The sequence below is a fragment of the Engraulis encrasicolus genome, chromosome 20, assembly GCF_034702125.1.
Source record: "Engraulis encrasicolus isolate BLACKSEA-1 chromosome 20, IST_EnEncr_1.0, whole genome shotgun sequence".
NCBI classification, from domain to species: Eukaryota; Metazoa; Chordata; class Actinopteri; order Clupeiformes; family Engraulidae; genus Engraulis; species Engraulis encrasicolus.
In genome coordinates this window covers 545,741-565,862 of record NC_085876.1, presented here as the reverse complement: position 1 = coordinate 565,862, position 20,122 = coordinate 545,741, and the positions used below count along the sequence as shown (strand labels likewise).

The window sequence follows — 20,122 nt, the reverse complement described above, 5'->3', positions numbered from 1 at the left end:
ACAATCACATCATATCATGTGGTTGTTTTCTGGACTAAAGGGTAAAACAAAGGCTTAATATAGCCAAAAATAATCAAGGCATGCCATTTGTAGGGACATCCTCTGGTAGACAGGGTCATATTGAGGGGCCATGGTGATTTTTAGGCTTGTATCGTCCTTCAAACTAAAACAAGAGGTGTCAAAATCAAAAACTTTGGAGGGCTTAATCTCTGCAACCGTTAGACATAGGGTGCTAATACTTGGTATTCTTTCAATTGACATCAAAAGGTACCTGTATGTGAGATATTGGGTAAATCGGAGAGGGTCATATGGGGAAGGCGTGTGAATTGACATGGAATGACCCAAATGTAAACATTAAACAAGGATGACCCAAGCAAACACAAAATGCATTTTCTTAGGGATTATTGCATTTATTAAGAGAATAACACCATAAAACCTGCATGAGCCTGTGTGAAAAAGTAATTGCCCCCCTTGGTAAATGAGGAGGTATCTGTGAGTAATCATATGATTTTGGACAACTGAGTTATATTTCTCTGCTGCCCAGGTCTGGCCGCAACCAGGCCTTTCAAATCAAGAGATAATTTGAATAGTAACTGTTTGACAATGTGTAGTAGGTCATATCAAACCCATGACATCACATTGTGATCCATCAACATTCAGGAGCAGTGCTCCTGGACACGGAATTGTTTTCCGTGCTCCTGGACACGGAATTGTTTTCCGTGCTCATATAATGAATGAAAGAAAACTAGCCATACCCAGACCAAAAAAATCCCTAACCCTAACCTGTCAGTAGGAAATATTTTTTTTGAGAAAAAATATTTGAAATGAGAAAAATCCTGAGAAAACACAAGACTGTGGAAACATAGAGCTGTGGGAGTAGCCTATAGAGAGAGCACTTCTCTGTGTCCATCACGGAAAACAATTCCATGTCCAGGAGCACGGAAAACAATTCCGTGTCCAGGAGCACGGAATTTTGGCAAAATCCGTGCTCCTGGACACGGATTTTGTGCCCTTAACATCCGTGTCTAGGAGCACAGAATTTTTGGAGATCATGTTGCAGCGTTTTGTCATATTGTGATGATTGCTGTGAATCAACATTTGCAATAGTCTTGTACTTGTAATAGTTCTTTACATGCTATGAAGACTGAATCTGACATTTGGAAGTTAAAAAGTTAAAGGTAAAAGGACATTAAAAAGTTGTTATTCTTTTTTTTTGCACATTTTTAAGAAAACAGACAAATGTATATTAGGGTGCATCAGTTGCCCCCTATGAAAAGATATCGCCTTGGCCCTATAGTAAAAATGTTCTACACCCAGTAAAAACACACTGTGTAAAATATTTTGAAATTTGGATGAAGTCTACCGGGGCCACCAGCCCCATGAAAATAGAAAATAATGGTGATAGTCAGAATCTTGGAATAGAAATGGACATTTTGCTGCATAAATCTACCCAATGAAAACATATTGTCTCGGCTGTGTGATAAAAATGTTCTATGCACATTAAAATTACTCAGTGTAAAATATGTTGAAATTTAGATGAATTCTACCGGGTCCACCAGGCCCATGAAAATACAAAATAATGGCGATGGTGATGGGCAACCTGGATTCCAAAGCTGAAGTCCAGTGCCACATATTCCAAATGACATACCTAGTTTTACCTTTCCAGTTAGGGCAATTGGACAGGTAAAACCAGGTAATTTGAAATCTGTGGCACTGGATTGTAGCTTTTGAATCTAGGTCTGCCATTGTCTTAAAACAGAGGTGGACAAACCGCGTGACACATTTGCCCTAGCCAAAATAATGAACCAGCTGAGCCTAATTAACACTTAAGCCAGGTTGATGAGGTAATTAGTGAAATCACCTGTATTGGGAGCACAAACAGAAGGAATATCTAAGCAGGTTGTGTATTCAGTCGATCCACTTACACAGACTTCAGTCTCAGGACAGACTGATGGTCAAACTGCTATATTTAGGCAAATTTGCTCTTTTGCAACACAATATCAATTCATTGCTGCCTTGGACCACTGCTAGTATCAAGCAAGAGATTGCAAAGCTGCATGACTGTTATATTTGTGTGTTTCACCTGTGGGCCTACAATTCATGGAGGAACATCTGTACTAAAGCTGTGAATGTGCCTTGGAATGCCTAGGCTACAAGGCAGTCAATACAACTGTATTGAAGAGTGCCATTACTTCTTTATCCCATCGCCTGTGGTAGTATTTCACTTTACTCCATCAGATGAGTACCATAACTTACCTGAGAGGCCCTTGGCAATGGACTCTGGACCTGGTGATACCCATGACATACCTACAAGCCACTTAAGTACAGGTTTTGGGAAGCCACTCTTTCCAACATCACATACAGTTGTATTGTATGTACTCTATTGAACTACTGCAGGGATTTCTTGAAAAAACAAGTCATTCCAAGGAGCATTCACAGCTTTAGTACAGATGTTCCACCAGGTATTAACAGCTACCTGTACAATCCTGTAGGCCCACAGGTGAAGCACACAAAAGTCATACAACTTGTCATACAATCTCTTGCTTGATACTGGCAGTGGGTCAGCTGGTTCATTATATTGGCTATATTTGGAATATGTGGCATTGGACTTTGAAATCCAGGTTGCCCATCACTATCACCATTGTTTTGTATTTTCATGGCCTGGTGGACCCAGTAGAATTAATCTAAATTTCAACAGATTTTCCACAGTGATTTTACTGTGCATAGAACATTTTTATCACACAGCCGAGACAATATGTTTTTATTGGGAAGCTTTATGCAGCAAAATGTCCATTTCTATTCAGGGCTGGACTGGGCGATAAATAGGGCCCGGGTACTTTTGGATTTAAGGGGGGGCCCTCATTATTATTAGAACTGACTCACTGGTGGGTCCTGCACCCTCATGGGCCCCTATTTTCAGTAATGTAAAAAATAAAAAAATGGGGGCCCACGAGGGTGCGGAGCTCACCGGGAAATGCCCGCCATGCCAGATGGCCAGTCCAGCCCTGTTTCTATCCAAGATTTTGACTATCACCATTATTTTCTATTTTCATGGGACTGGTGGCCCCGGTAGACTTCATCCAAATTTCAAAATATTTTACACAGAGTGATTTTACTGTGCATAGAACATTTTTATCACACAGCCGAGACAATATGTTTTTATTGGGAAGCTTTATGCAGCAAAATGTCCATTTCTATTCCAAGATTCTGACTATCACCATTATTTTCTATTTTCATGGGGCTGGTGGCCCCGGTAGACTTCATCCAAATTTCAAAATATTTTACACAGTGTGTTTTTACTGGGTGTAGAACATTTTTACTATAGGGCCAAGGCGATATCTTTTCATAGGGGGCAACTGATGCACCCTAATGTATAATCTAATGTTGCTTTTTTGTTTTTATGTAGAGCAACAATTACACTGTAATATATGTAAAACACTTACTTCACAAAGCTGTTGGCCTACTGCATAGCAAGGAGCAATTGCGAGATGCAGTTTCAGCAACTTGATAAACTAATTGTTTTTTGAACATGAAATACCGATACTGACGCCTTCGTATCGATATGTCTATCGTGAAGAGGCCCGCAACTATGTATACCGATACAGATAACTTGAACACACTCCTATTGCCTTAGCCTACTTAGGCTTAAAGGTGCACCGTGTAATATTTTAGTAGTTCATTCCCAGAATCCATGCTGCCCATTCACATGTTAACAAATACTTATCACCACCATCAAATTCTAAGTATTCAATATGACTGAGAAAATTACACTTTTCATGCATGAAAAGGCCTGCTCTAATCTTCTTATAATGGTTTATTCTTGTGTCTGTCTCCCCACCCCTGAATTGCAGACAAAATTGAAGAGGCACAGAAAGAGCTAGAAGCTCCCAAATGCACTCATAAAGGTAAGAAACATACCCTTGTATCTATGTTTTTCTTTGAGTTAGGCACACTTCAAAACACCTTCAGAGCCACCGCGCCCCCTCCTGCGAGAGGGGCAGCGAGTTGTTTATGTATGTATGTGATATTTGTATATATATATAAAAATATACAGGTCAGGGCTTTTTATAGAACATTTTGGCATGAGGGAGCATCATGGCAGGTTTTTTGGGCCATCTGCGGTGCAAAAACTTTTTTTTAAATTAAGCTAAAGCTACTTGAAATGAATTGTAGTTTTTTCATATTTGACAAAAGGAATAGATTCATCATTGACCTAATATACCAGGAGTATTAAAAAGTAAATATGAGCATGACAAATACATGAGCATGACCCTAATACTGGGGGTCTCGTTTGTTTAATCATAATTCAAATCATAATTATAGTTCATAATCGTAATTACACATAGGCTACCTTAATACCATTCATACTGAGCTTAAGTCTTACCTGAAAGAAAAAAAATACTTTAGCCAAATACATCAGTCAAATAAAATTATTGTTGTACTAGGCCTATTCAGACGGTTGCTGCTCGGCTATTAAAGATGCACTCCTGCCAATTTCAATACGCTGTTGTATTGGTCACACTGCCCTTGACTTGTCAGTACCTGGTGATGCTGCATTTTTTGGCTCAGCCCTTTCCGAGATATGAGCTATTCTAATGGGGGCAGCTTTTGTTTACATTTTAAAAAATGTTAACATAAGCCTACTCCAAATATTTTCCCAAAAGGTATCGCTGTTTGCTAGTTGCCTGCTGGTGTTGCATAACCTTTTGGATGTTTTTGAGAATAAATCAAGATGTTATTTTGAAATGTAAACAAACACCTGCCCTCATTATAATGACCAGGATCTCGGAAAAGGCTGAAGAAAAAAAAATCTCAGGTACTGACAAGTCCATGGTAGTGTGAGCATTACAACTGTATGTTAGAATTGGCTGAAGGTACCCTTTAATGTTGACATCTAGGCTGATGAAGCCTAAATATAATCTGTTCAGGAGCCGATGCCTCTGGAATTCAGCAATAAAGTGGCATTTAATTCAAGTTCCATGTCATTAGTTCTATCCAAAAAGTATGATGCATACTCCAAAAGACAAGCTGGGGCCAGACCATGTAAAATCTTTTACACTAGACAGAGGCTTGAAAACTCTAAACTTTTCAAAACTGTGTTTCTCTAAAATATTGCAGTGGTGGTAATGAAGTGTTTTTTTGTCAAGATTTTTTGAAGCTTGTTTATACTGTGATATTAATGGTCTTATGGTAGATTCATTGGCCTGCCCCCAACAGGTGATGCAATATGAAAATATGATGATAATAGGTGACGACCAGGCTATAAAACTCCCATCGGCTATGCATGTTACATTACATTACGTGGCAGCAAATGTAGACCAATTAACACATTAAAATAGGCTAGAATATAACCATTGACATTGTGACAGCAGCGTCTTTTTATTAGAAAAATTGAAAAACTGAAAAATAGAAAATTGAAAAATGGAAAATTGAAAAATCTGTGGCACCCTGGTCGAGATTTTAGGCTATTTTATGAAATGCTGCATTTTCTCTTATTTGAGACTTTGTTGGATAGGGAAATATAAACTATAAATTATATTAAACATTATATGATTGAAATGAAAAAGTGATAAAATAGAAATGGAGATTAATTTAAATTCATAATTATCTAATTTTTATATTTAATATATTATTATATTTAATTTCAGTCTTTTGTCAGAAATATTAAGATTTGGCGGAAAATCGCTGCATATCAAAAAAACGTGATATCAATTTTCATCAAGAAAACTGTGATACACATTTTTTCCAAAACCGCCCAGCCCTAGTGTATACCCAACATCTCTGTTGACAGGAATGTGTCTTTTGTCATGTTTTGTCAAGGCTTGAAAAAAAAGTTTGGTTTGCGATTAAATGTGTCTCATGTTGGCTTTGTATGCATGTGGTGTTTGAAAAGATTTAATTTAATTGACTTAAGCAATATGTTACATAATACAGCTTCTTTATGGGAGAATATCTCCTTCTCTGTCCTGGAAATGATAATAGATTAGAGGTTATATACCCATTTCAATGAAATCACAGTCCATTTGGTTACTACTATCATGGCAAATTGGAAAAGGAATGCCTCGAAACTGAAGCGTTCCTCCTTGACACGGAGGACAGGGTTTAAAAGACACCCCGCTTATGTATGTAAACAGTCTGCTAATTACAAAATGCTGTTTGCAAATAGACATCAGCCAAGAAGCGAAGAGGAGATTTGATTTATCTTCTCTCAACACATGACGCTCGCAAATGCACCATTGAGCTGAATGTTGGATAGCAGTGGAAGGGAAGGAGATGGAGAGAGAGAGAGAGAAAAAGAGAGAGAGGGAGAGAGAGAGAAAGTGAGAGCGAGAGCGAAGTGAAACAGGAGGGAAAGGGAGCGAGCAGGCGAAAGCGCAGGCGAAGAAGTGGGTATATGTACATAATGGTGCGTGGGCCTTAGCTAGCGCTTCCAGACATTCTATTGCAGCGGAGAGAAACTTCTAGAGCTGAAAACAGGCTCATTAGTTAACTGTCAGAAACAAATGGATCAGACATTTGTTGGTCTTATTTTGGTATGCTTACATACGCTTGTACTGGACTAAATTCAAGTTGATTGTGCTGTAAGGCTTCTGTGAAAACATCATGTTCAGGTACAGGATTATCTTTGTTCTTTTCTGCTTGTGATGACATGGGCTCCTACGTGATTATTTTTTTGTGTGTAAACAGGATTTTCACATCTATTTCATGCCCTAATGTCAGTTTGTCATTACAGTTGTGTCAGTGCAGTTCTACATTTAAATGTTTATTAAAGTGGAAACACATTCACCTACTATCTCAAATTGAATGTTTTATCTGGGTTTCACACGTTTCTTTTGGCTGTCTAAAAATGTGAGAGCAGAGTTATGCAACATCGCATCCAACTGGCTGAATAATACATTTCAGAGGGAGATACTGTATACAGATACTGCACATAGACATATGAGTAGGTTCCTTTTTTTAAACACTAGAAAATAATTACATTTTGTGGTTAAAACAATACTGTAATAGATATTATGGGAATGTAGGGATTGATGTGTTATGCACAGGATTTGCAATGTAGTGTACTCGTACTAAAGCAACAATTGTAACAAGGCTGTGAAAGTCTCATGTGCTCTATAGCAGTGGTTCTTAACCTGGGGTGCGGGCACCCCCTGGGGGTGCGCCAGAGATTTCAGGGGGTGCGTGGAATTTTGTTTGTGTTGAGGCTGTGACCAAAATTCTGCAAGCAAAGATTATAATTAGGCCAAATCAAAACCAAATTAAAACATGTTTTGGTCCCCATGTAAAGGCATAAGGGATTGATTAATGTCTCAAGCAAGAATCATTGTAATTAATCACTAAAATATTTTTTTCGTGTGTATATACTTGTAGAAGCTCGAGTTGGGCACAGGTAAGGGGGTGCGTTAAGAAAAAAAAAAGGTTAAGAACCACTGCTCTATAGCCACATTATTAACCCTTTGAGGAGTACCATCACAAATATGTGATTAGAATCTTGCCAATATTTTGAGTTCTCATTATGATGTCATAGGGACTTTTGAGATTTTTAACACAGACTCCTATGGGAGCTGTAGAGTGTTCGAGTAAAATTCTAGAAGAACTGGGGGAAAATCCTTACTCCTCAAAGGGTTTTTATGTTACTAGGAGAGATATGTCCCTCTAATAACCTGCCCTCTTTGAAGGATGTAACTACAGTTGTTGTTAGTTATTAAGACGCATTCCAAAAAAGTAATGACATTTTCAGCATGGGTCAGGAAGAGAGTAACGTAATCTGATTACTTTAGAGGACTGAACTACGGTAGATTGATTTCTTGTGTTCTTGAAATGCCACTGCATATGCTACTGGTTGACACTACAATCAATCAGACAACCCTCTCTTTCACTCACCTGCTAATGGAGCTGGTGTGTCAATGCTTTAACCCTTTGAGGAGTAAATATTTTCTCCCTCTTCTTCTAGAATTTTACTCAAACACTCTACAGCTCCCATAGAAGTCTGTGTTAAAAATCTTACAAAGTCCTTATGACATCATAATGAGAACTCAAAAACTTTTGCCTGAGGAAGATCCCTCTGTTGGATCGAAACGTTGGCATATGTTAAAATAAAATAAAGTATTTTTCGAGTTAATACACAGTGTGCAGACCGCTTCATCACACTAGCTACTACATTTTGTCTGGCACCTGGATTACTACTTGTGGTTGTGCGCACCCCACTTCTAAACTGAAAAGTTTGCCAAAATTCTGATCACATATTTGTGTTGGAACTCATCAAATTAAATACGCCCCATCAAGCTGCTGGAAATGCTCAAAATTCATTGATCCCCTCCCCTATCCTGATAGAATCTGAACTGTTCTAGATAGTGTGCTTGGCCAGACCACTGTGAGAAGCAAAACTTAGTGCAGGATCACAGGTAGCATGGGTAGGCCCAGGCTAAATATGTTGCAATTGAAGTTCTAAATAAGACAAAAAAAATTGTAGGGTGGCTGAAGACAAAAAAATAAGTGTCATTCACTTTTTAACTGCAACAATGTGATCTCTCCTACAGACAGTGTTTTATCTGTTTATGGTTTGGAGAAAGACAAGTGATGTGTGACAATATCTGACTTAAGTGCACATTCATGTATTGTAATGTCAGTCTGACTATTCAATCTAAAGCAAATCTCCTTTTCCACAGATTTGGTTTAATTTATCGTGTTTTTTGTATTACTTTTCTTCTGAAACAGGTGTCAGTGAAAGTAGCGCTCAGAGATGTTCAGATGGTCTCAAGGGACTAAAGAGGAAGAAGTTGGTGGCAGAAAGCCAGCTCAAGAAAATACCCAAGTCTCCAGTTAAGAAGCCCTCTCAGCAACCCAAGGAACCAGCACCAAAATCGCAGCCTGCTACCAGTTACGTCACTCCTTCAAGTGAAGGCTCACCGTCTAGCACCGATTCCAGCTCTTTCCCAAACAGCCCCTCCCTAAACACAGCACACCAGCAGCAGCAGCAGCAGCAGCAGCTAGGCACAGAGGATGGCCAGCAGCCACAGCAGCAGGTGCCGCCATCTCCCTATAAAGTAACAACGAAAGGGGTAGAAGCCTCTTCCCTCGCAAAGCTGCAACCCCAGGATCAACAGGCTTGCAGTGAAGACAAATTGAACTTGTGCGACTCCCTTGAGAAAAGCTGGGAGCAAAAATTAGACCACACAGTCGCCTCCAGTGGGCACACGAGTGCTCCTCTTGACGTGCTGCTCAAAGCGATGGAGCCTGACTTTAACACGCTTGCGGAGAGGAGGCCGGTTGAGCACGCTGGTAAAATGGCGGCATCAGTTGCTAATCATTCCCCAGTACCTGCAGGGATGACGGCCGTTAAATACGACCTTCCATCTCAACGTGGGATCACCCAGCCATACAATTCAGCCAAACCACTCTACCGTGGCAGCCATATGCCCTTGGACACATGTGTGGCGCCAGGTGCCAAACACTATCAGACAACAGCTCGCATGCAGCCAATCCCCCCGCAGCAGCAGTTCAGCATGCAAGCTGCAAGCCACCATTCTGCCAAACCGGCTCACCATAAAGGCTACGGGGCAGTCCAGTCCCCTGCTGTGACCCATTCACCCATTCCCTCACGTCCAAGTGGCCTGCCGCAGAGCCAACCTCCTGTGGTGCAAACGTGTCAGTCGCTCTCAGCCAGCGTTCCTAGCACAATCCAAGTCCCAGTCACACCAGGGTATAACCCTGTGCAGGTGGCCACAATGATCAGCTTGGGTGGCTTGGATCAAGTGTGCAACAGTATAACATCAAAAGAGCAGAAGCCTAAAAAGCAAGGAAAGTATGTGTGTGAGTACTGTCACAGGGCCTGCGCCAAACCCAGTGTGCTGCTAAAACACATCCGGTCGCACACCGGGGAGAGGCCCTATCCTTGTGTTACATGTGGCTTTTCTTTTAAGACGAAGAGCAACTTGTATAAGCATAAGAAGTCGCATGCCCATGCCATAAAACTAGGACTTACCGTGAGGTCTGACTCCCAATCGCAATCACAAGAGTCTGACAAGGGCCTGGGACCACACTCGGATGACGAAAGTGGAGAAAGTGAGGAGGACAGCTGTACAGCGGATTTTGATCCAGACTCCTCACAGAGCAGTGCCACGGCCTTGTCTGAGAGTAGTTTGCTGAGCTCAGGTACAGCTCAAGGAAGTCAAAGTGAGTCGGACCATTCTATGACATTCGAGACCCTAAAATCTGCAAGTAGCCAAAAAGGTGCCGAGCCTAAAGTAACTGCATTACTCCCTAAAGTGGTTGTTCATCCAGTGAATGTATCTCCTCTTCGAGCAGACAGCCCAAGAGTGACTGACATAACTCCAGAGCAGGCGACAGCCCAGCGACAAAGAGAGTTTCAGGCAGCCAGATCAAATATCACAGTCCTGTCCTCGTTAAAAGAGGTAGATTGTTCCAGCCCCTTACACGACTCCATAAGCGAGGATGAGGATCCACATGGCAAAGCACTTGGGGGTGGCCATGCCCAGCTACAGAGGCAGCAGGCTACAGATTGCTCTCAACAGCAACAGGGAAAGTGCCTGCTGAGTCCTCGTAGTTTGGGCAGCACTGATTCAGGTTACTTCTCACGGTCAGAAAGTGCCGACCAAGCCATGAGTCCACCAAGCCCTTTTGTTAAGATAACTCCTCCAGCAGAAGCTGATGTATCCAAAAATGTGCTGACTAATCCCAATACAGTTGTGGCTTCAGTAATGCATGTAACTGCTCTTGATAAAACTGATATATTAGAGGCGCAAATGCGGCCTCCTTTGGACTCGAAAGCTCTGTCTCTAGAGGAACGCATCTCCAAGTTGATATCAGACAATGAAGCAGTTGTTGATGACAAACAGTTGGATAGTGTTAAACCAAGACGGACCTCTCTGTCAAGACGGGGAAGCATTGATTCACCAAAATCTTACATCTTCAAAGACTCCTTTCAGTTTGACCTCAAACCATTTGTGAGAAGATCTAGCTCCAGTTCTGACATACCCAAATCTCCTTTTACCCCAACAGAAAAATCTAAGCCAGTATTCCTTCTCTCAGTTCCTCCCCAGTACCCACATATGGACTCTTTGCCCATAACAAGGAGTAATTCAATGCCCACAAATCCCGGACATTCGGCACCTCCCCCCAGTGCCCTGCCTCAGCCTCATCCTTTAAGAATCTGTCACTCATTTGATGAGAAAATCAGTACTTTAAATGACGATGTCTTCTCATCCACCCCATCCACACCAAATCCATCACTGCATCCTCGCACTCTGGTGAGACAGATAGCAGTTGAGGATTCATCCACAAGTGAGGGATTGCCCTCTGTTCGGTCTATGGATGAGGGTTATCATGGACCAAGCATTACAACAGAAATGCAGAGGAGCAAGTCCTTTGAGCATGGGAACCGTAAACCTCCACTAAGCAAAGGAACCATGTTTGAATGTGAAACCTGTAGGAACCGCTACAGGAAGAGGGAAAACTTTGAGAATCACAAAAAGTTTTTTTGTTCTGAGCTACATGGACCGAAAAACAAGTCAATTCCTGTCAAAGATCCTGAGACAGATGTGTGTCTGCAGAAAGTCTCACAGTCCCTGATGACGAGAACAGTAGGCCCGTCAGTAAGTGTAGACCAGCCAACAATGATACGAAAACGGAGAATGAAAATGAAAAGTTTTGGAGACGATGACGATCAGTCTCCAACTGATAAAACCCCACCATGTTCTAGAAGCTTTGATTCCTGTTCTAGAAGCTTTGATTCCTGTCAGATTCCCTCAGGAGTATTAGCTGGTCAGTTTCCACAGAGAGCTGTGGTCGTCAACCTTCAACCTGCCAACAACATGGGGCAGCTTGCAAGAGTGGCAGAAACTTCAGAGTCAAGGCTTTCCCCAGCAATGGATGATATCAGCTCTTCCTCTAAAGAGAGAGGTGAGATGCAGCGACAAGGCAGTGGCACATCTGTAATTCGTCACACCAACTCTTTAAGCAGGCCAAATTCTTTTGAAACGCATGATTCTTTTGACCAGTCCTCCCCAGCTGACCCTTTAGTGAAGGACCTACAGGCTGCAGTCGTGTCTAACACAGACTCCTCTCCCAACTCTACACTCCACAATTATCACAAAGAAATGTCTATACCCAAGGTGTCAAATCAGAACAAATATATTGGCGACTCCCCAAAAGAATGTGCACCGCTGGTAGTAGCTAGTGAGAACATAGCTCCAACTCAACAGTCAAGACTTGTTCGCCAGAGCAATATTTTAGTTCCTGAAATTTTGGTCACAGAAGAACCAGATCGGCATGAGCATGAGACTCGGGTATTGGAGTCAACGGAAAAACCCGTAGACAATTTCAATTGGCCTCAGCGCAGTGAAAGCCTGTCTAAGTTGCCAACTGAAAAGTTGCCACCCAAGAAGAAAAGAATCAGGCTGGCACAGATGGATCACTCTTCAGCAGAATCCAGTTTTGAATCCACGGTTTCCAGAAGCCTCAGCAGAGACAGTAGCTTGTCCCGATGTTCAAGCATTTCTGCTTCATTTGAAAGGGATGAATCCCCTAGATCTGACAGCCCATCGTGCGACGGTGTCACCAAACTGCCAGATACCCACGGACCATCTGTAGCTTGCAATACACTTGGTGTACCAGTAATGATGAGAAGGGCTGCCTCAGAGCAGATTAGTTGCACCCAACCTTCCATTGCAAACTCCTGTGACTACCGAAGCAAATCTTTTGACTGTAGCAGCACATCCCCGAACAGGTCACCCTCTCCCTCAGACAAAGCAATGTTTAGAAGTGTTCAGCCTGCAAAAACTGCACAAGTACCCCTAATTGAAAGGAGGAGAGGGCCACTAGTTCGACAAATGTCTCTGAAGATTGGTCCTGAGAGTCAGCAAGTTGGTGGTGGAAAGCACCATACAGTTTCTCTTCAGAGGTCTCCCTCCTCAAATGTTATGTCTGTCCCTCAGCACAGACCTCCAATTACCAACAGGCCGAGCTTAACTGAGCCTTTTATTTTGCATGCTGGAGAAACCTCTCTACCACAGAAGAATGACCATGTGATCCAAAGTGTAAATTTGGGTAGTCAAACTCAATATCCACAAAAAGTACATGGGCTTCCGCATCCGTGGCATCATTCCTCAACGGTTGCCTCGAGCCAAAAGCTACAAACTACTGTGCAAGTCGTATCATGTCATGCGGGTCCACAAAGCAAGGCTGAGGAAATGAGCAAGAACCTTGTCCCCATGTATCAGCTTCAATACCCAAAGAATCAAACATTCTCACATTCCGGTCTGAAGGGAGCACAGATTACCTTGCCTGTGGGAAGTGAAGTCATCAATGCATCAAAGGATCTTCAGGGAATACAAAATGTATATGTTGCACCACAGAGCCATCAGGGTACTAATAACAAGTCGTCCATTGTTGTGTCACGTCAAGACGTTCAAGGAGATCCCCCATCACAGAGCCGAGCACAATCAAGCACAGTGCCACAGATCTTGATAACTCATGAACAGATTCATCCTGTTTGCACTACTGTTTGCAAGTCCAATATGGCCACCATGGGAAACAACACTGGCACAGACGTCCACCTGGAGAGGCCCCAAACCCAGATAAAGCCTGGGGGGGACAACAAACAGGAACACACCTCTGCCTCTTCATCTCCTTGTTCTTTGCACTGTTCTCAAAAAATGGCATCGGCTAGCCTTTGCCCACAACAGGAACCCACTGCTTCAAGCAAACGCATGCTTTCTCCTGCAAACAGTCTTGACATTGCCATGGAAAAACACCAAAAACGAGCAAAGGACGAGCACGGAGCAGCGTGCCAGCCAACGGATGGTAGATCTGTCAATTATCTCAATTCCAAAATGGCTGATGTGACTCGTCAACGCAAGCTAACTCTTGTCAGACAAGTCTGCACGACTGAACCTGTAGATAGTCCAATTGAAACTGAAGCACCACAAGACATTGAAAAGCTGGAGCCCAGCAAAGACGTCCAATTACATGAAACCAGCCACACAACAACACCTGAGATACCTGCGCAAATGGCAGAGGACAAGCCCCCTTCTCCAACAGACCAACAGATGCAGAGTCCTGTTAGTCGTAGCTCTCCCTCTGTCCAGGCGTACTCAGTCCCTGCACACGCAACACTGAAGCCACAGGAAAGGTCAGAGGAGCAGCGTTGGTCTCCAGGTAAACCTCCTCTACGCCCCCCCACCCTCCAAGGGCAGGTAAAACTGGCATCCTCCGTCTCTGTCGTGAACCCCAGGGACAGTCACCGCCTGTCCTTCCCCAGCCTGAAGACCACCACCACGTTCACCTGGTGTTACCTCATCAAGAGGAAGCCGCTGCACGTCATTCAGATGGACCAGACCACCTCTGCATACTCCGCTTGGCCCGTTAGTCAGAGCAACCCCAATCCCTTGGGTCTACCGACCAAAGTAGTCATGTCTCTGTTTGATTCAAAGCAGACGTCCAAAAAAATACACTACACCCAAGCAAAAACTACAAGTTTGAAGGCAGATATACTGACATATTCCAGCAAGCTGAAGGACATTGTGGCCAAAGTAAGTGAATGTTTTGTTTTGTAATATCGACTGTCGTGATAGCATGTTTAAAAAAGAAAAAAAACTTACGAAAGCAACAATCATGTATTAATATTCACATTCTTGTATAGTATTTATTAATTTAACTAAAGCAGCTTTTGTCACCTCAGGTTTTAATACCTCAGAAGTCTTTCAGCACTGAGAGTAAGGGAAAGGTGCGATCTGACTCTCTACCTACTAACGAGGCTGACAGAGGGACCCTGTCCAAAGCAGAACCTGTGCGAATCAAAATCTTTGATGGAGGGTAAATAGAATACACATCCTTTATCATGCTTTTACCATTCCACTGTTTTGACACGACTGATTGTCTTTTATAATCCAGACTCATTCAGTGCTTGTGGGTCAAAGACGTCCAACATGAAATTGTCCTTCAGTGTAACTGATACTTTGGCTTACTGTAAATGCAAAAAAAGTTTTTTTTTTTTAAATAGTTTTTTTTGGCTTGGCTTTCATGCATTCACTTTTCAAAAAATTGAAAATCCAGCAAAGTATCCGTTAGCACTGAAGGAAAATTTCATGTTGGACGTCTTTGACCCTTGTATGTTATCTGTAAAATATATGTTTATCTAGCTGTACACACGCAACAATCTCAGTGCTTGTTGTCTCTGGTCTTTTAATCCTAGCTACAAATCTAACGAGGAGTATGTTTATGTCCGTGGTCGTGGTCGTGGAAAATACATTTGCGAAGAGTGTGGCATTCGATGCAAAAAGCCCAGCATGCTTCGCAAACACATTCGCACCCACTCAGACGTTCGACCTTACCACTGCACCCACTGCAATTTCTCTTTCAAGACTAAAGGTAGGTTTGAGATTTTGCTCTGTATTTATTGCATTTGCTTTTATTGTTTATCTAATCCAATTGCTTACTAATAACTATTTTTTACAATTATACAATTGCAAAGTAGCATGCAGTAGTAATGCACTACCATTGTACAGTCCCAGGAAAAAGTTTGTACACCCTTTGAAATTTCTTACATTTCTTTCAAAATTGATCATAAAACATGGTCTGATCTTCCCGGAAATCTCAAGAAGGAACAATCAGAGTCTGCTTTAATTAATTCCACCCAAACATTTACATGTTATCATATTTGTATTGGTCATAAGTCCATAACATTCACAGGAGAGCAGGGCATAAGTAAGTACACCCTTGCATTAAGTAGGTTTTAACCCTCAGTTAGTTGCAATATCATCAACCAGACTTGTCCTGTAGTTGCAGATCAGATTAACAAAACAATCTGTTTGTATCTTGTCTCCCTCTTCTTTAGAGAACTGCCTCTCGTCAGCAAGGTTTGTGGGATGTCTGGAGTGCATAGCTTTCTTGACTTCATGCCATATAATCTCAATTGTTTTTTTGTCAGGGCTTTGACTGGGCCATTTCAGAATGTGTATTTCATTATTATGAAGCCATTCTAAAGTTGATTTGCTTCTAAAGTATGGGTTGTTGTCACATTTCAGGACCCATACTCTTGTGTGCTTCAACTGTGTGACAGACCTCCTCACGTTTTTTCTGTAAAATATCACAATAAACTTGAGTTCATTGTTCCACTGATAATAGCAAACTGTCAAGGGCCTGAGGCAGCAAGGTAGCCGCATATAATGATGCTCCCGCCACCATACTCAGAAGAGGAGATGTAACCAAGAATAGCTAAATATGGGATTCATTCTGCCAATCTAAAATTAATGGGGTTTCTGTCCAAAAAAAATATTGCTGCAACTTTGAGGTTTGCGAAAAAGCATTTATATGCTTCATAGAATTACTGCAAAATATTCTGTAGACCAATGTTGAAACCAAAGTTGAATTGTTCAGGGGAACACACAATGTCATGTTTGGAGGAGAACTGGAGAACCACACCTTCACCAAAACGTCATCTCTACCTTTGAGTATGGTGGCGGGAGCATCATTATATGCGGCTACCTTGCTGCCTCAGGCCCTTGACAGTTTGCTATTATCAGTGGAACAATGAACTCAGAGGTTTATCAAGATATTTTACAGAAAAAAGTGAAGTAGTCTGTCACACAGTTGAAGCACACAAGAGGATGGGTGCTGCAATGTGACAACAACCCATACTTTAGAAGCAAATCCACTTTAGAATGGCTTCATAATAATGAAATACACATTCTGGAATAGCCCAGTCAAAGCCCTGACAAAAAACAATGGAGATTATATGGCATGAAGTCAAGAAAGCTATGCACTCCAGACATCCCACAAACCTTGCTGACGAGAGGCAGTTTTCTAAAGAAGAGGGAGACCAGATACATCCATATTGTTTTGTTAATCTGATCTGCAACTACAGGAAACATCTGGTTGAGGTTATTGCGACTAACTTAGGGTTAAAACCTATTGAATGCAAGGGTGTACTTACTTATGCCTTGCTGTCCTGTGAATGTTTACATCTTATGCCCAATGAAAATATGAAAACTTGTAAATGTTTGGGTTGAATTAGTTAAAGCAGACTTTGGTTGTTCCTTCTTGTGATTTCCGGGAAGATCAGACCATGTTTTATAACCAATTTTGACAGAAAGGTAAGAAATTTCAAAGGGTGTACAAACTTTTTCCTGGGACTGTATTTCATGTATTTCTTTGTTAGTTTTTGTAAACTGTTTTAGTGGCATAGGTTGCTCTGTATTTCAGCAGTTGAAGACAACCTCAACAACCTGCTGGGCATTGAGAAGTATTGTGGAGTATTACAGCCACTCATATTTAAAGAAACACTAGCAATGGACAGATGATAAAACATACTTTGTCAAAAAACACTGATACAAAATAACACACAAATAAAGTTATGTGCCTATCAGGGCTTGACACTGGCACCTGCCAACCAGCCAAATGCTGGTAAAACTTGGCTGTGGCTAGTAACAATTTCAGTGTCACTAGCCAATTTGGCAGGTAGGTTATTATATGGTATGACATATCAGAATAGCGCATACTCTGCACTTTGCCCCCTGTATATCAATTGTGTATTAATTGTTTGTAAAAGTTTGAGAAAAAGCTCAGTTACTCAGTTTCTATTTGTATGATTTATTTCCATGTACAAACAGAAAGCTGTGCACTCATCTTCTTGCTTTAGCACCTCATCTTCTGAAGTTAGAAAGCGCCATGATAAATAAAAAAAAGAAACAATATCAAATTTGTGGCTAGTAGAATAGCTGGATGGCTAGTGACACGGGAAAACCACTAGCCACAGCGGCCAGCAAGCAAAAAAGTTAATGTCAAGCCCTGGTGCCTATCATTATAAGCTAGTTCTCCTATAGTGCCTACCTGTAGTGCTGTTAAACCATGGTTCTTAATTTCGTTGTTAAATGAATGTTTGATATGTTTGCTGAGAAACCGAATTTTGCTAGTGTGCTGTATTCAGAGTTATTTTTTCCTTCATAACAAGGCACAGAGAACTAAAAACTACAGATTGACTGTTTATCAAGGTTGCTTTCAGTTGTCTCTATTTTCTATTCTTTTCTTTTTTTAAAGCTCCAAATAAGTCTATTAGTGAACACAAACCAGGAATGTGGATATTGCGCAGTGTTGTTTACTGTTCCTTAATTTTTGGACTACTGAAACCACGGGCGTAGGTTTAGGGGGAAAGGTTGTGATGTGTCCCTACCAATATTGAAGGGATATAAAATTGTCCCTACCAATTTTTGCCATATTATTATAATGTATCGAAAATCTACATTGATTAGTTTAATATTTCAATATACTACAAAGTGGTAGCATTAATTAAAAAAAAACATTTTAAACTGTCTGTTTTCTTTATGATATGAGAGATTCCTCTGTTTATTCGGAGCTATGATGACCCATGTTGCCGCTATTGGGTGCAACAGAGTGATGGGACATTAGAGTGCCAGTTAGTTTCAGGTGGAAGCAGTGGTCCATGTGCTAGTGGTGCTGAAAACCCTCAACTCAAACTGCATAGGTGTTTCATTATGAATGTGAGCTTTATAAGCCTCAGAGACGACAAAAAAGAGAAGGGCGGACATTAGAAGTTATTTCGCCATCGCAACAGTAACAATGTGATATTTATCACGCACATTTCTAACACCAAACACCTCACGTAGGCTATTGCATGGAACACAAACAACAGTCATGTTCCCGAACCATTTCAATCTTCCCAGGTCGTGCCATTTTGCAAATTATTCTGTGTGATAGAAATGCATTTTGAAGACAAACTAAAGGCTACTCTTGCTATATATATGTATGCGGTTGAGTATGTTTGCTCATGTCTGCAAACATGTAGGCCTAGCGCTTGCCGCATCTTGTAAAAAGTTTAGCAAAAGGAGTTAATTTCGAATTGTGACTGGCATTCTGAGAATAACAGTCAGGTGTAGATATTTTGTGGGTAGTTTTCTCTCATGCGCAGCTTCTCCCAGGGAAAAAAAAGAGCCGCTGTGGCTTTTTTGGCATCTTAAAGGAGCCGACGCCCTTTTTTTTTAAATCAGTGACAGAATGACTCTGATGACAGAATGATGAGAGAATAACAGAATGATGAAGTTGTCCCCACCAAAGCTCAAACCAAACCTTTGCTCTTGACTGTAAATCTGCACGGAATAGCAAGAGTGTTTATAGTGCTATGTACTGTTGTTTCAAAGTCCTCCATGCCCTGTTTGGCATGTCAGGACATTTGCTATATTGTTGATGAAGTAAGAACTTCTGATGAAGCTTGTTGAATGGTTTATAAAACTTCAAGGTTGATATGATGACTTGAGCACTAGCAATTCATGGGTTCGTTGTAATGTCACAACTGTATGTTAATGAGGTTTCAGAACGTACAAGCCCCTTTTTAGGTGAAGCTGCAAGTACCTTCCACCATAGGAATGAAGGTGTATGATCACCACAGCAACCAAAACAAATTGCCTAATAAATTGTTGTTTTCACTTACAAAGTTAAAAAATGGCTCGTTTTCAATCCTCCTTGATCTACCATAGAAATGTTGAGCAATTTCGAGATTGTTGAATTTTTTGTGTAACATCTCTGTGTTATCTGACACCCGGTTGGCCAGCAGCTAGCTCACCTGGGACAGGTCTCATTTCTATATATTTTTATCTATTTTATTTTTAATTACACTGGTCTGTCAGTGAAGTGGCGAGTCATTTCAAATCTTTTAATGGTTGAAAAGAAGACTAGTTGTTAACATAACACTGATTGATTTGCTTGACATGGTCTGTAGTCCACGGGCCAGGTGAGATGTCGGTACCACTCAGAGGGGCAAAGGTTGCTTATATTTTTTGAAAAGATACATGTCTGAAGTTAACATTTTTGTATGATAACCCTTCTGGAAGTACAGCCAAGTTAGGGTTATCAGCCGTTAAAGTAACACCCCCCCATCAAAAATAAAGGTTTTTAAGATGGGTGCCTGTCTTTCTACTGGCCCTTGTTTAAGACATATAGGGATGGTTAATTTTGTTATATGTGGTATCGTTGCGAAGGGGAGACTCTGAGCTTTCATCCGACACCTTTTGAGAACATTTTGGTTAAGTATAGCCCTCCCTGCAGCGCTTCAAACATTTACTCAGACACATTTTTTTCCATTTTCGCC

General features: G+C 41.3%; 1 protein-coding gene across 5 annotated transcripts in view; it reads left to right on the top strand.

Moving 5' to 3' along the window:
- Positions 1-20,122, top strand: part of hivep1 (HIVEP zinc finger 1) — an 85,877-nt gene that overhangs the window by 49,046 nt on the left and 16,709 nt on the right. For all 5 annotated transcript variants that reach the window (XM_063185127.1, XM_063185130.1, XM_063185128.1 and 2 more), the window contains 4 exons: positions 3,852-3,905; positions 8,719-14,552; positions 14,702-14,835; positions 15,215-15,390. In XM_063185127.1, coding sequence (XP_063041197.1) covers positions 3,852-3,905; positions 8,719-14,552; positions 14,702-14,835; positions 15,215-15,390 — 6,198 coding nt within the window. The remainder of the gene's footprint in view (positions 1-3,851; positions 3,906-8,718; positions 14,553-14,701; positions 14,836-15,214; positions 15,391-20,122) is intronic.